At 36.3% G+C, this 17,104-nt stretch overlaps 1 protein-coding gene across 1 annotated transcript; it reads right to left on the minus strand.

Annotated features, from left to right (window-relative positions):
- Positions 1-22: 22 nt before the first annotated feature.
- LOC143396676 (C-type lectin domain family 4 member A-like) lies at positions 23-16,263 on the minus strand. The gene is made up of 6 exons (XM_076852621.1): positions 15,973-16,263; positions 14,702-14,818; positions 8,013-8,123; positions 5,911-6,062; positions 4,065-4,180; positions 23-2,886 (listed from the first exon to the last, which is right to left on the minus strand). The coding sequence occupies exons 1-6, from the start codon at positions 16,052-16,054 to the stop codon at positions 2,739-2,741; spliced, it is 726 nt and encodes a 241-aa protein (XP_076708736.1). The 5' UTR covers positions 16,055-16,263; the 3' UTR covers positions 23-2,738.
- Between the last annotated feature and the right edge of the window lie 841 nt (positions 16,264-17,104).

A 17,104-nucleotide genomic window follows, 5' to 3' on the forward strand; every position in this document is an offset into this window, starting at 1 on the left:
TCATGTTACAGATCTTGTTACAATGAAACACAATTCCACAAAAAATTGAATCTATCAATGAAATAATACAAAAAACTTAGGAGAATTTCACAAACATACTGAGATAAAGAAAGTAAAAAGAAAAAGCAAACTTTATTATCTGTTTAATATGGAATTTGAGGGGCTGGGGATGTGGCTCAAGCGGTAGCATGCTCGCCTGGCATGCGTGCGGCCCGGGTTCGATCCTCAGCACCACATACAAACTAAGATGTTGTGTCCGCCGAGAACTAAAAAATAAATATTAAAAATTCTTTCTCTCTCTCTCCCTCTCTCACTCTCTCTTTAAAAAAAAATATATGGAATTTGAAAAGCAGGAATCAGAACACTGCACTCATACGGTCAGGACAAGGAACATTGGGCAATAATAGAAATCTTTATTGTAAATAATCATGGTGGTAACAGGTTTACATACACTTGAGAAAATCATGGAACTATACTCAGAAGGTGTGTGCCTTTTACTTATGTAAACTATAGCTCAATAAAATCTAGTCACTAAAACTAATATATTTTCTTAAATCCATTCAGACTCAATCTGACAAATAATTAGAAACTTATTAGTCTTCACAATAAAACCTCATAGTAGGCTATGCTGTGAAAATACTTGATTCAGTGACCCACAAAGAACTTAAATAGCCAGGTATTTCCTATGGCTCGACTCTGTCATCCATGGTGTTTCTATCATTTGAAGGCTACTGCCCCTCATAGTTACAGAATGACTGTCAGTAGTGAACAGGAACTTTCATGTTCATTAGGAGAGGGAGATTCACTCCCTGATTCCTCTGAGAAATGGAAGAAGCAATTTCTTAGCAGGACTAACAATTCATGCTATTCCTAAACCAACCACTAGTATGACTGTGTTGTTGACTTGGATTAATCCATGTTCACTCACAGCATCCCAAGTCACATGAGCTTCAAGAAGGAAAGTATGACTTTAAACAATATTGAAATATTGTTTTTGAGGGAGAAGGGATGAATAGACAGCAAACATGAACCACAGTCCTCAAAGCCGGTTCCTCATTTAAAAAAAATTCCATTTACAACATTTTTAACTGCTCCAAAGCATTTCATCCAAAATTTTATTACACAATATTTCATCAAAACTCCTCACTGAACAATTGCTTTAATACAGCTGGACTGTGCCTCATTATTTCTTCTGTCCTTGAATCATTGAGTTCATCCCCAGCAAGTGTGCACTACTGATGATTTCCATGTAGGCAAAGAAAGGACTACTAATCTGTTGTAGTCAGCTTTTTTGCTACTGTGACCAAAATATCTGACAAAAAACAATTTTAGAGGAGGAAAAGTTCTTCTGGGGCTCATGCTTTCAAAGGTCTCAGTCCATAGATGGCCAGCTGCCATTGCTCTGGTCCTGAAGTGAAATAGACCATCAGAGGAGAAAGGTGCAGAGGAGGAAAGGTGCAGAGGACATACTCAGGACATGTCCACCAGGAAGCAGAGAGAGAAAAAACAACAGAACTCCTCCCACCACAACAAAATACCAAGCTCAAAGGCACCCTCAGTGACTCACCTCTTTTAGCCACACCCTACAGTTACCATTTATTTAGTCCCTATCAGAGGATTAATGCCCTGATTGGGTGAAGGTCTCATAGCCCAATTATTTCAACTCTAAACTTTCTTTCACTGTCACACACATGAGCTTAAACTGTAACATAACCCATGTTTCAGAATTAAAATCATCTGAATAAAATTTACATCTAAAGGACTCTGGAGGGTTGTCAGATCTCAGCAGATCTCCACCTTCAGAGAAATCAGCCAGCTTCAACATTATCATTTCTACAAAATGCTAGTCTCGTGAAAGGATTCTCCCCAGTACTGAACATTCTACTCAAAACCTTAGTGGCTTAAAACCATAACTACTATAATACTTCTTGTTAGAGTCTGTAAACAAGTCAGGATGGCACCTGGCATTTTGCCAGAGGGAGTAGTTTGTGAGGTGGCCAGAGCGAGCCATTAAGTGTGGAGATTCCTTATTGGTTAACTGCTGTATCTAGTTTATGTTAATTAAGATAAGCTGTGTGGAATGTATAAATACCTCTGTGGTCCTACAATAAACGGCTCCCACTGCTGCTGCATCAATGTACACAAGTTGTTCGTCGCCCCCCGGTTAGTTTGCTGCAGCCAAACTGCGGCAACTTCTTACAATCCTTTGCAGTGATTAGTGATCAATAGGATGGTTTCTGATTCTATATCACTCTTTAGACACAAAACTCACATAAAACCTGTTCACACACATTGATGTAAAGATGCTCTAGATAAATATAAATAAGACACCAAAACACACTCAGGCCACACAAGGTAGAGTGAAGAGAAGAGTTCCACCACTGGCTAGACACAGGATTAAATATTTCACTTCTGTTCAATTACTCTCTTTACTGAGGCAGTCAAAGGAATTTTAGTAAAATGTATCTTTTTAAAATTCTGTACCATCATTATGATACAGAAATAATATGCAGTAAACTTATTGTATGTAAAGTAAAAGTCCCCCACAATTATTGTATTAGGTGCTCTGTATGGAAGTAAACTGATAAGTTCTATATGCAACACTAACATTTCCTCAAAAGTGGAATAGTTGACCACTAACTAAATGTCTATGGAATGTCTTTCATAAAGAAGAACTTATGAGCTAGCTCTAGAATAATGAATGCAAATCCAAACACATGTCCATGAAAAGTGTTGATTCATAAGTAGATCTTCCTCATTTCACAAACTGATCGTTGAGGATATTTACAAGGTATGTCATTCCAGCCCCATATCAATGACGGAGAACGATGATTTTCTATAACACAATGCTCTTCACTATGACTTGGCTCACCTGGATGCCAGAATCTGAAATAGAGAAAAAGGATGAAGTTATTCTTCCAAGACTGCTTTTAAAGGAGTTAGAGTCAGTTATGGGGTCAGAGACTGGGGTGGAACTTTGTGGAAGTCAGGATCTGATATGCCCAGACCAACCTTCCCCAATTCTCATGCAGTTTCTCCTCCACCAACACCTCTGGCATTTATCTTTTTTTTTTTAAAGAGAGAGAGAGAGAGAGAGAGAGAGAGAGAGAGAGAGAGAGAATTTTTTAATATTTATTTATTTTAGTTCTCGGCGGACGCAACATCTTAGTTTGTATGTGGTGCTGAGGCTCGAACCAGGGCCACACGCATGCCAGGCGAGCGCGCTACCGCTTGAGCCACATCCCCAGCCCTCTGGCATTTATCTTGATAACTGTGCCCTCATTAGTCATTTTTCTCATACCTTATTGCACTAAACATTTGACCTAAAGTTACCCACTGGCTCTCCTCTAAACATAAGCCCTATTGCCAGGTGACTGTCAATCCATGGGGCTTTCTTATATGATGAAGAGAAGTCACCATGGTCTCATGTATCAATATAGGCTTTTTTTCCCTTTTTAATGGGATGATTTTGAAGTCTGAAGAAATAATTAAGTCTCTAGATCTTCTACTTATTCCTGTTGTCTAGGTCAAATAATTTCTTAGATTCTCAGATTGCCCATCTAAAAACTGGACCAGAGTAACAGCACTATATATTTCACAAAGAAGATATAAGGATCAAAGATGGGAGTATACTAATGTATTTAAATGCCTTTAAAGATTACATAAATATGAGTAATAGTATCCAAATTTAGGATTTTTGCTTTATGAGAAATACTAAATCACAATAATCCATAATGATCTTTAAAAACATGAATTTTTATTACAGAGAATCAATATGAGTTTTTAAAATCAAAGTAGAATCCACCTGGTTCTAAAGATTGTTCTTGGGTGACTTGAGCTGAACTATCTATACTCTCCAAACTCAATTTCCTCAGTTCTATAATAGGAATAATAATGTGTGCCTCCTAGGGTTCTGTGATAATTTAATAAGGTAATAAAACTGATTAACTGTGTGTGCAACAGGACAAGAGTGAGATGTTTTAGTTTCAGAACTGATGCTGGAACACTCTAAACATCCTGCATGATCCAGGACCCAGGATTCCTTTATCTAATTCTGTACTCACGTGGCACTTTGGTTGTATGGGGTCTGATCAACCCATTGCCAGTGTCCTTGACCCTCTGGATCTGATAGCCCCACAAAATAAGCAGCAGTTTTATCCATATTCTGAATGAGGAAATCCTAAAGGAAAAGAAAAAGAAAAGAAGTCATAGGCTCTAGATACTCAGCTTGAACTGAGGTATTTTTTTAATTCGCCAAATTATGCTATGTACTAGTATTAATAAAACAGAATGAAGTCCACTCTCATGTGTAAATATAATTTGCCAATAAACATATTTTTAAATAATTTTGGTGATTTATTTCTTTTTTATCATTTTAATTATAAAATCTATCATATACCATGATAGTTTGATACATATACACAGTGCATAATAATCAAATTGGCCTAGTTAACATTTCCATCTTCTTTATATATTTTTTAAAGATTTTACTAACAACTAATAATTATACATATTTAAAGGTACAGTGTGATTTTTCAGCTGAACTCTTTTTGGTCACACAGAAATGAAAACAAAAGGAGATGATTCAGGAATAACCAGATGGGAACCTCAGAACTGCAGATCTTTGAGCACAAAAGGATCAAAGACATCATCTGTGAGCCCTAATTTTATTAAATATGGAAGCAATTCCTATCTACAATCATAATAAATTCCATGTCAAATTCACTTTCTCTCTTTTTTCTTTTTTAATTTTTTATTCTTTATATGTAATAATGGAATGCATTACAATTCTTATTACACAGACAGAGCACAATTTTTCATATCTCTGGTTATATACAATGTATATTCATTCACACCAATTCATGTCTTCATACCTGTACTTTAGATAATAATAATTATCACATTCCACCATCATTTGTAACCCCATGCCCCCTCCCTTCCCCTCCCACCCCTCTTCCCTATCTAGAGTTCATCTATTGGTCCCAGGCTCTCCCTCCCTACCTCACTATGAATCTCTTTATATCAGAGAAAACATCCAGCATTTGGGTTTTTGGCTTACTTCACTTAGCATTATCTTCTCTAACTCCATCTGCAAATGCTATAATTTTATTCTTTTATTGCTGAGTAATATTCCATTGTGGAGCCTAGCCTCCATCACAGGACCACCCCTTCCAACCAACAGACTACCACAGGAGGTCAAGCCCAGCGACCCAGATACACCCATACTTTCCCTCTTTTTTTCACTGAGAGAACACTCTTCAAAGTTGTGCATTAAAAAATTCTTACAAATTTAATCCTTTTCCTTTCATAACATCATGAATTTTTTTTTGGTACCCAAAATTGAAACCAAGAATGCTTAACCATTGAGCCACCTCCCTACCCTTTCTTATATTTCAATTAGGAACAGGGTCTTGCTAAATTGCTTAGTGCCTTGCTACATTGTGGAGAATTGCTTTGAACTTGAGATCCTCCTCTCTCAGCCTCCCAAGCCCCTGGTATTACAAACATGCACCACAACAACCAGCACTTCACACATTCTTAAATTTCATTCCTGATTGCCTATTGAGAGTCTGTTGATTTAACTTTGCCTATTCAAGTTAATTGTCCTTTCTGTTATGCAGTTGATAATTCATAAAACAGTTATATATTGAAATAACCAACTGCTGTTGTAGGCAGAAACATTTTCATCCTTTCACTAAACCCCCAGGTCTTACATTTTGAATGCCACAATATCCCTGGGGGTAGGTTAGTTACACTGAAGAAGGTACAAGGTGTGGAATGGGAAGGCTGAGGGAGACTCTCCTATCTGTCTTATGGAAAGTCTTCTGCCACAGCATCAATATCCCTTCTTAGCAAAGTCAAGTACAAAAGTCAGACAGGCTCATGACTCCATTGTCTCTTAGAAAGTACCTGCTCTTCCTTGCTGTTGATCACCACCAGGTGAGCCTCCATACTAGAGCAGTTCTCCTGACTCGCATTCCAAGATTTTGCTTCAGTAGAAAAAAAGTAGCAACTGGAACTAAATGACTTCCAATTCTTTGGGCAACAGCTCCAGATTTTTCCTTTATTGACAAGGAGGGCAAATCAGTGCATTATATGAAAATGTATTTTTTAAATGTGTGTGTTATTAAATTTTCAAACCAAGGGAAACAGCATGAAAGCTGCAGCTCCCATATGCATCCAGATATAACAAGGAGACCCCTTTCCTCAGGTGCCAAGGAGCTAAGTCTGCCTCCACCAGGCAGTAATGTGTCAGGGCCCCTTTCTCCTTCCAGACTGGTATCAGAAAAAAAACCAGCTAAAAATAATGTTTCAATAAAACACAGACTCCAAAACCTCAAAATAAAAATATACAAGTTTCGCAACAGAAAATAATTAATCATACCAAGGACCAGGTAGTTCTCAAGTTTAGTAAAAAATGATAATCAGTGGACACACAAGAAAAACAGATAACAAAAGTGTTAGAATTATCTGACAATGATTTTAAAGCAGCCATGATAAAAACACTTCAACAAGAAGATACAATCTTGAAACAAAGGAAAACCCCTAAGCAACTCAGTGAGTCCCTGTCTCAAAATTTAAAATAAAAAGAACTGGAATGTGGCTCAATGGTTTAGTGCCCCTGGGTTCAATCCAGTAAACTCCCCACCAAAATAAATAAATAAATAAAGGAAAAAATAGACTCAATAAAAAAACAGAAGATGTAAAACAATGGATATTTTACCATTGAAAAATATAATAACCTTTTAAAAGCTTAGCAGACTTCCTTTGGCCTCAATCTGCCACTCCTTCCTGAATCTTTAGCCTAAAAGTTACCCAGATCAAATGTTGGACTTATCAAGCCCCCAAGATTCCATGAGCCAAGTTTTTTAAATAAATATCCATATTCATATTGCTTCTGTTCTTCTGGAGAGCCCTAACATAACCCTCCATCCTAATGAACAGAAAGCATGACTCCTCCACCTTAGATAAAATATTATCTATACATAGCAACCTCCTGGTGAACCCTATAGTCTGGAAATAGGAGAGGGAATACATTTACAATGGAGAAACCTGACAAACACTACCTGGGGTAATCAACTTTGGCATCAACAGTCAAAAATTACTTTGATAATACAAACAATTAAAATGATGTGATAAAAATAGCATTTTATATCTGTGAGCCTCCTCCCAAAAATAAATAATCCCCATATAATCATTAGGAAAACTTCGGCTTTTAATAAGGGACAACCAATAATATATAGAACAGTGTTTCCCAAAATTGTTAAGAGTCATCAAAAACAAGGAAGGTCTGAAAAACTATCACAGCAAAGAGGAACTTAAAGAGAGATGACAACTAAATGTAATGTGGGGGACTGCATGGGACTCCAGTTCAGAAAAAGTACAATAGTTGAAAATTTAGAAAATCAAGAACTTTTGGGTAGAGAGATGGCTCAGTGATAAAGACTTGTCTAGCATGTGTGAAATCCTAAGATTAATTCCTAATACCAAAGGGGAAAAAAATCATGAGTTTAGTGATAAAAACATCAATATTGGTTCATTTGTCATAACAAATGTCCTTACTTAGGTTAATAATAATGGGCACTGTGTGTGCAAGGGGGCATTAAAATAGAATCTTTTAATATTATCTGCTCAATTTTTCTGTAAATACAAAATTGTTTTAAAATAGCCTATTTTAATGTAAAATATTCACATTCACAATAATATATTCGTCATCATTTTTATCAAATTGTTATAACTGACATATGAGAAAAACAGTAGCCTTGCACAGAAACCTCAGAAAGAAGCACCAGCTGAAGAAATGCAATAGCAATATATCCTTTTTTACAATCAAGCGTTGCATAGAAAACTTTAAATGTATAAGAATTTCAGGTGTTATGTATCGTACACTTGTAGCTTAGAATTATCATGAGACTCCTCTTCTTGGTGTGATCTACCTGGAAATCATAAATACTGATTTGGGATCCTTAATACTACAGTCAGCAACTAAACTCTAGGCACAATAAATTTACCTTCCATGGTCGAATTGTTTCTTACACACTTTAAATTTGTATGAATCGAGGTCTTCTTAGAAACTTTATAGTTCTTTTCTTCAAGTAGCTGAGAATATTTGTTAAAGAAAACTGGAAAATAGAATAAAAACCAATCATTTTCCTGGTAGCATTAGATCATTGCTCTTTTATTAAAGATTATTTTAGTTGTAGATGGAAACAATACCTTTATTTGGTTTATTTATTTTTATGTGGTGCTGAGGATCAAACCCAGTGCTTCAAACATGCAAGGCAAGTGCTCTACTACTGAGCCACAGCCCCAACCCAGGTTGTTGCTCTTTACTCTTGCTTTCTTGCATTCAACACAGAAACAAAATCTACAAATGTCTTATTACCTAATTGGACACAGCCTAAGAGGAAAACTTTCCCCACGACCCCACAGTCAACAGGCCTAACCCTACTCCTTTTGAAATATTAGGTAGCTCCAAGAATAGCTAAAAGATGAGGAGTCAGAAGATGACATGACAGTTCCATCATAATGGGATCTAAAGGAACTTATCCACAGTCTCCTTCAATACTTAACATAAGATGCAAATGAAGGCCAAATCTGTGGAAAGGGAGTGGAGGTCAAATAAATGCATTTAAGAATTTTCACACAATAGACTTAAAGATAAGAACCATTATGATCATTTCAATAGATGCAGAAAATGCATTAGACAAAATACAGCACCCCTTCATGTTCAAAACACTAGAAAAACTAGGGATAACAGGAACATATCTCAACATCATAAAGGCTATCTATGCGAAGCCCCAAGCCAATATCATTCTACATGGAGAAAAATTGAAGGCATCGCCTTTAAAAACTGGAACAAGACAGGGATGCCCTCTTTTACCACTTCTATTTAACATAGTTCTTGAAACAGAGTAATTAGATGAAAGAAATTAAAGGGATACAAAAAGGAAAAGAAGAACTCAAATTAGCACTATTTACCAATGATATGATTCTATACCTACAAGACCCAAAAAAAATCATTTACTTCTAGAATTAGTAAATTAATTCAGCAAAGTAGTAGGATACAAAATCAACACCCATAAATCAAAGGCATTTCTATATATCAGCGACAAATTCTCTGAAAGGAAAATGAGGAAAACTACCCCATTTACAACAGCCTCAAAAAATAATAAAATACTTGGGAATCAACCTAACAAAAGAAGTGAAAGACCTCTACAATGAAAACTACAGAATGCTAAAGACATAAATTAAAGAAGACCTTAAGAAGACAGTAAGGTCTGCTTTGTTCTTAGATATGCGGAATTAATACTGTCAAAATGATCATATACCAAAAAGCATTATACAGATTTAATGCAATTCCAATCAAAATCCCAATGGCATTACTCATAGAAATAGAAAAGGCAAACATTAAATTCATCTGGAAAAATGAGAAACACAGAAAAGCTAAATCAATCCTTAGCAAGAAGAGTGAAGCAGGTGGCATCACTATACCAGTATTAAACTATACTACAGAGCAATAGTAACAAAACCAGCATGGTATTGGCACCAAAACAGACTGGTAGACCAATGGTACACAACAGAGGACACGGAGACTAACTCACATAATTACAGTTATCTTATATTAGACAAAGGCACCAAAAACATACACTGGAGAAAAGATAACCTCTTCAACAAATGGTGCCGGGAAAATTGGAAATTCATATGCAACAAAATGAAATTAAACCCCTATCTCTCACCATGCACAAAACTCAACTCAAAGTGGATCTAGGACCTAGGAATTAAATCAGAGACTCTGCATCTAGTAGAAGAAAAAGTAGGCCCTAATCTTCATCATATCGGATTAGAACCCTACTTCCTTAACAAGACTCTTATAGTGCAAGAATTAAAATTAAGAATTAATAAATGGGATGGATTCAAACTAAAAAGCTTCTTCTCAGCAAAAGAAACAATCAGTGAGGTGAATAAAGAGCCTAAAGCTTGGGAGCAAATTTTTACCACTTGTACATCAGATAGAGCACTAATCTCTAGGGTATATAAAGAACTCAAAAGGCTAAACACCAAAAAGAAAACTAATCAATAAATGGGCCAAGGAACTGAACAGACACTTCTCAGGGGTGATATATATTAAATCAACAAATATATGAAAAAATATTCAACACCTCTAGCAATTAGAGAAATGCAAATCAAAACAACGCTAAGATTTCATTTCACTCCAGTCAGAATGATAGCTATTAAGAATGCAAACAACAATAAGTGTTGGCGAGGATGTGGGGAAAAAGGCACACTCATACATTGCTGATAGGACTGCAAAGTGGTACAGCCAATATAGAAAGCAGTATGGAGATTTCTTGAAAAACTGGGAATGGAACCACCTTTTGACCCAGCTATCCCACTTCTTGGTCTATACCCACAAGACTTAAAAACAGTATATTACAGGGATACAGCCACATCAATTTTTATAGCAGCACAATTCACAATGACTAAACTATGGAATCAACCTAGATACCCTTCAGTAGATGAATGGATAAAAAAAATGTGGTATATACACACAATGGAATATATATATCGGCAATGAAAGAGATTAAATCATGGCATTTGCAGGTAAATGGATGTCGTTGGAGAAGATAATGCTAAGTGAAGTCAGCCAATCCCAAAAAACCAAATGCCGAATGTTTTCTGATATAAGGAGGCTGATACATACAGGGATTGGGAGGAGGAGCATGGGAAGATTAGACAAACTTTGGTTAAGGCAAAGGTGAGGGGAGGGGAGGGAGGGGACAAAGGGGTAAAAAAAGATGGTGGAATGAGATGGACTAAGTACAGTATGAAGAAGACACAAATGGTGTGACTCTACTTTGTATACAAGCAGAGATATGAAAAACTGTGTTCTATATAAGTAATATGAATTGTAATGCATTCTGTTGTCATATATAAATTAGAATAAAATATTTTTTAAAAACCAACATGTTATACAGAACAATGGAAAAAAATAGTCAAAAAATAAAAACAACTTAAAAAAATAATTTTCTCAGTCTGGGACTTTAGGAGAAGGAGGAATTTGCTAATTCTAAGCAGTTCTGGCTTACCTTAAAGAACAGAAGAATGTTTTTTCAAAACCCCAAAATTAATCAAGAGGATGTTGTTCTCCTCCTCTTCTGTCCTTTAACTCTCTCCATCACAACTGATTCTAACTTCTAAGTGAACATGTCTCTCTCAAATTAAAACTCACTCACTAGAAGTTGAATTTTCTCTTTCCCCCTAACTCTGTTTGTTTCTTGACCCACCTCATTCTGGCTTTGGCTTTTACCATCTCGCTAAACCCATTCTCAAAATGGATCATCAGTAACATCCTAAGACCACTTATTAGTCATCTTTCCAATGACTTGCAATTCTTCACCACAGTTCTCTCTCTCCTTAACTTTTTTTCTTTTTTTTATTAATTGCTCATGACAAAACAATGATCTTGACATATCATACATTTAAATCAAATGGGGCATAATTTCTCATTTTTCCAAGTGTACAGGTTGCAGGATCACATTGGTTATACAGACACGTTTATACATACAACAATACTAGTGTCTATTTTATTCTGCTGCCCTTCCTATCCCCTCTTCCCCATCCCTCCCCTCCCATCACCTCTCTCTACCCAATCTAATGTGACACATTTCTTTTTTTTTCCCTCACATCATCATACATGTATTTTGTATAATGATGAGGGTCTCCTTCCATCTTCCGAGCAATTCCCCTTCTCCCTCCCATTCCCTCCCATCTCTCTTCCCTATCTAGAGGTAACCTTCTTCTCATGCTCTTCCTCCCTACCCCATTTAGAGTCACCCCACTTATATCAGAGAAGACATTTGGCCTTTGTTTTTTAGGGATTGGCTAACTTCACTTAGCATAATCTGCTCTAATGCCATCCATTTCCCTGCAAATGCCATGATCTTGTTATTTTTTAGTGCTGTGTAATATTCCATTGTGTATAAATGCCACATTTTTTTTATCCATTCATCTATTGAAGGGCATCTAGGTTGGTTCCACAGACTAGCTATTGTGAATTGTGCTGTTATAAACATTGATGTGGCTGTGTCCCTGTTGTATGCTCTTTTTAGGTCTTTTGGGTATATAGTCTGAAAAGAGGACTAGCTGGGTCAAATGGTGGTTCCATTCCCAGCTTTCCAAGGAATCTCCATATTGCTTTCCAAATTGGCTGCACCAATTTGCAATCCCACCAGCAATGTACAAGTGTACCTTTTTCCCCGCATCCTCGCCAGCACTTGTTGTTGTTTGACTTCATAATGGCTGCCATTCTTACTGGAGTGAGATGGTATCTTAGGGTGGTTTTAATTTGCATTTCTCTTATTGCTAGAGATGGTGAGCATTTTTTCGTGTATTTGTTGATTGATTGAATATCCTCTTCTGAGAAGTGTCTGTTCAGTTCCTTGGCCCATTAGGACAGCGTTCTTTCCTGTTTCTGCCTCATATTTCTTACTGCTGCTTCTTCTACTCTTTTATAAGCTCCTCTTACTTCATCCACCTATTAAAAAATAGTGTCCTCCAGCGTTTTATCCCTGTCCCTACTTCTCATACTAAGTTTTCTTTCAGAGTGATATAATACTTTCCCTGGTGTTACCAGCTGCTTGAATAACTTCCAAAACTCAAACCTCACTCCTGAAATACAGACAAATGATCCTCCTACTAAATAATTACATTTGAGGTTCAGCTCAATGTGTTCAAAACTTAGATCATCATCTTCCAACCAAATCTGCTACTCATCCTATGTTGTCTACCTTTTTGAATGACTTCATTATTGCAAGTTACTAGGTCAGAATATTAGAGTCACATTTAATTTCTCTGGGTCCCTTAATCACCAGATCTAAATATGCATCAAATGTTGGCCTCCTTGATTATATCTTCTTTATCATTGAAAACTACCTCCTCTTTTTTTTCTTCACTAACAATTTCCTTGGATCAGGCTCTCAATGTGCCTCAACAAGATTATCCATTGGCCTTCTAACTTCTTTTTCTAACACCAACTTTGTGCTTGTTTATGAGCATTGTCACAGCTTTGTAAAAACAAACTTTCCATAATTTTTCCATATCAATTCCTTGCTCAGAATTTTTCAATGGCTTACCATGACTGTGACACACTGAATAAATGGCCCCAAAGTTCCATACTCCCTATATTCATACCGATTTGCACTGTGAATTTACAGCTTCTCCAATCAAGATATGGAGTCTGTTTCTCCACTACTTGAATATGAGCTGCCTTTAAGACTCCATTTAGCCAATAGAATGTGCAAAAGAAACTGTGCTAGTTCCAAATTGAGACTTCAACATGCTTGGCTTCCTTTCACCCTCAGTCTTGGAAGTCGGTAAGTGGTCATGTGAACAAACCCAGGCTAGCCTGATAAATGACAACAGAAATGTGGTGAAATTGCCCCTGTCATTCCACTTGACATCCTCTTTCTCCGTCTATGACTAGTCCCTGACATAGTATGCATGAGTGAGTTCAGCTAGGACAGAGGAAACTCCCAACTGAAACCAAATTGCCAAGCCTCAGAAGTGGGAACTAAATATATAGCTCTTTTAACCCACTAAATTCTAGACTAATTTACTTTGCAAAATAATATTTAGGGGAAAAAATCCAAATTCTTTATAGTGGTACACATTACTTCATAATCTGTGTCCTGTTCATGTCTGTCCCTAATAACTTCATTTCAAAGTTCTTCAAGTAGCACTATGTTCCAGTCATGTATGCTTATATTTCTCCAAATATATAATATGTGTATACCATTCTTGAGATATACAGTTCTAGATGGCACCTCTTGCAGGAAGCTTACCTCAACCTCCTGTGCTCACTTCTTACCTACAGAACACTTCCCATGCAATGTTGCAAACACTGGTTATTCTTTCTTTGGAGGTCTCAGTATGTTGCCCAGGCTGTCCTCAGCATCTTGAGTAGTTGGAATTACTATAAGTATGTGCCCCTGCACCCAGCGAGCACTGATTAATTTGACTATTCAGTTTCTTGAGAACAGAATTTGTGACTCTTTCTAGGCTCTCTAACATTGTGCCTAGCAAATAGTACAAGGCCATTACCGCTTATTGAATGACCAAATTAATGACTAAAATATATATCCAAAAGTATGCTGAGTTTATGACTTAAAATTTTGATAAATTCTGAAAGCCAAGATATGCAAAAATCTATTTGCTAATTTGGCTTTTAAATCTCACACAATCTTGGGGAGAACAGAAATAATTAGAAGATAATGTATTGGAGAACTCTTCTGGAATATTTCTTCCCATCTCCTTCTTGTCTATTTCATACCCCAAAATGTAAGTGTCTGTGAAGTCAAACAGGGCTAGCTTTATAAGTGCTACTAAGGAAACATGCTGCCCTCACCGAGAGCCTAATACAGAGATGATGCCTCAAAGATTTTACTCTATAACACCAACACGTTTACCCACATATATTCTTCAAATTCTCTAATGAGAATGGATTCCATTATTTTTGTAGGAGAGTAACTAAATCCTAAAAAAGAGCAAAATTTCCAATAGATACAACTGAATTTTATCTCCCTAGAGAAATTTTCTTTTTTAGTTATCTAGATAAACACATTGTTAAATGTCAGTTTCTAGAGAAATCTTCTTTTCATGTAAGGAAGATATTGATTATTGATTGAATTGCTATACTTACTGATAAAAGCAACAAAGAATAAGATTGCCAACAGCAGGAAAAGTATCAGCAATGATCCAAGAAGCAGCTTGGGAAATGCAGGATTACTTTTGAGAGGAGTAGTGTTCTCTTTGGGAGCTGAAGAAGAAACCAAATAATTTTCATCAATAATAAATTCTGTCCTTGTTTCCTCTTCCTCATCTTCTTCTCCTTTTCTATGTGTGACACACAATTACTAATAGTATAAGATTGTAAATAACTTAAAAATAGGAATAGGAATGAAACAATGATGATCACTGTAGAAATTTTATAAAATACATAAAAACTATTTCCTACCATTGGGAATAACTGTTCTTAATATTTTAATATATATTCTTTCAGCCAGTTTTTTAAAATATTTTAATTGTAGTTGAACACAATACATTTATTTTATTTTATGTGGTGCTGAGGATTGAACCCAGGGCCCCATATGTACTAGGCAAGTGTTCTACCACTGAGCCACAACCCCCAGCCCCTCAATCAGTTTTTAAAATGTATATTCATATGTGCATTTTTGCCCAATTGACATATCATCAATCTTGATTTGTTAACTACCATTTTCTTTAACACTGCATCATGATTTTTTTTCAAATCTCTGTATTTCTTCATTTATTGTGGTTGCACAGTATTTCATTGTATATTTATATAATCTTCCAGATTGTTTCCAACTTTACTTTAAAAATATGTGCTGCAGCAGATAAATCTTTAAAAACTATTCATATTTTTAGGAGCAGATCAGTCTTTCTTGTTGCCATCTCATAGTTAGAAACCATTTTCAGGTCTGGGAATGAAGCGCAGTTAGAAGAGCACTTGCCCACCATTTATGAGAGCCTCAGCACTGGGTGATTTCAGTTTGGTGGAAAAAAAAAAAATTTATATATATATATATATATATATATATATATATATATATATATATATATATATATATATATATCACATAATATATATATACAAATATACTCCTACACACATGGCTGTATATTTATAATTGAAAGAATATACAATGAAATACAAACACTTGTCCTAAATGGTTCCAGTAAGGAAAATATCATAAATCTTTTCTTTGCCACTTTACAACTCCTCAACCCCTTAATGCTTATCTACAGGCAACAAAATATCAGGGATTCCAGGGTTTCCCAGACACAACCACTCACAGAACAGCAACTAACATCACCTATGCCTTGCTTATAAACCTTCCCTTACTCCTTCACCACATCACTAACTCTGATCACCAGAAAATGATTTTTTACCTGCAGGAGAATCTGAATTGGTACCTGAGGACTTCGGTTCATTTTTGAACCTCACTTCAGCATAAGTGATTTCCGAAGCCATACTGCAAAGAGCCCTTCTGCTTTCTTCAGAAAATCTGTGCCATCCCTTCCTTAAAACATCTTATACATGAGATCCAAACATGGTGGTAGACTGTTCTTTCTCTCAACTGGATGAGAGCAGAAGCAATAAATAAGCACATACCCCTGAGACTGTCTCATGAGAATTCAAACCACAGCATGAAACCACTCATTCCACAGAGAGAGGTGCAATCGCCAGGACCAGCACCATGAGAGTTAGTCTTTAAACATATAAATACAGCTAAGCAGATGTAACAAAAGCAGGAACTCAAAAGGCAAGGGCAAGAAGTAGGAAGGAAAGGAAAAGGGGAAATGAGCAATTTAGAGAAGTCTTTCCTAAGAACTGTGCTCTTGAAACTCATCAGCAAAAAAGTAAAATTGGTGTTCCACATTCACCCAACCAACTAACTAAGCAAACACTTGTTCATATTGCATTCACCTCCTCATTTCTGGCTGATCAGGCAGCTTCTTGATACCACATTCTAAGATGATCACTGACACAAATATCAGATGACAGCTTCCCCATATTCAAGAGTCAGCTTCCTTTAGTACGATGAGGAAGACAAAGTTTAAATCCTATTCCTTCTGAAGAAGCTCCTCTGTGCTTTCCCCTGATGTTAATAATTATCTCCATCATGAATCTCTATTCATTTTGCTACTGATCACCGCCAGAACTCCTGAAAGAATCTCTATTAGGTGGTAGAAAAGGAGGCATATTTTATTCCACACTTCTCTTTCCCTTTATTCTCCACATACACCAACAAACAGCTCTAGGTGGTACATAGGAATATTTTGAACACTTGGGATAATGGCATGGAATTATATGTGAAGGATAAACTTCAACCTAGTGCTATTTTTTTTCCAAAAGCCAATAGGAAAACACATCAAAAACTAAAAGTTTCATGTGGGAACTTTCCACAAAACTGATCTCAACTCATGCCCACATTCTTTGCTCTCAGCTTTTCCCAAATGATTCCCCTTCTTTTAGTCTCTCCTACCTAAATTCTCCTCCTCAGCATAATACAGATCTTTA

This window comes from Callospermophilus lateralis, chromosome 4 (assembly GCF_048772815.1).
Source record: "Callospermophilus lateralis isolate mCalLat2 chromosome 4, mCalLat2.hap1, whole genome shotgun sequence".
Classification (NCBI taxonomy): domain Eukaryota; kingdom Metazoa; phylum Chordata; class Mammalia; order Rodentia; family Sciuridae; genus Callospermophilus; species Callospermophilus lateralis.

Excerpts from the sequence above, each read along its gene's own strand:
- LOC143396676 (XM_076852621.1), bottom strand. The coding sequence starts at position 16,054 with ATGGCTTCGGAAATCACTTATGCTGAAGTGAGGTTCAAAAATGAACCG. Across the intron at positions 6,063-8,012 it reads AAACAATTCGACCATGGAAG|GAAAAATCTGGAGCTGTTGC; the intron begins GTAAATTTATTG and ends TTGTCAATAAAG. Across the intron at positions 2,887-4,064 it reads CCATACAACCAAAGTGCCAC|ATTCTGGCATCCAGGTGAGC; the intron begins GTGAGTACAGAA and ends TCTCTATTTCAG.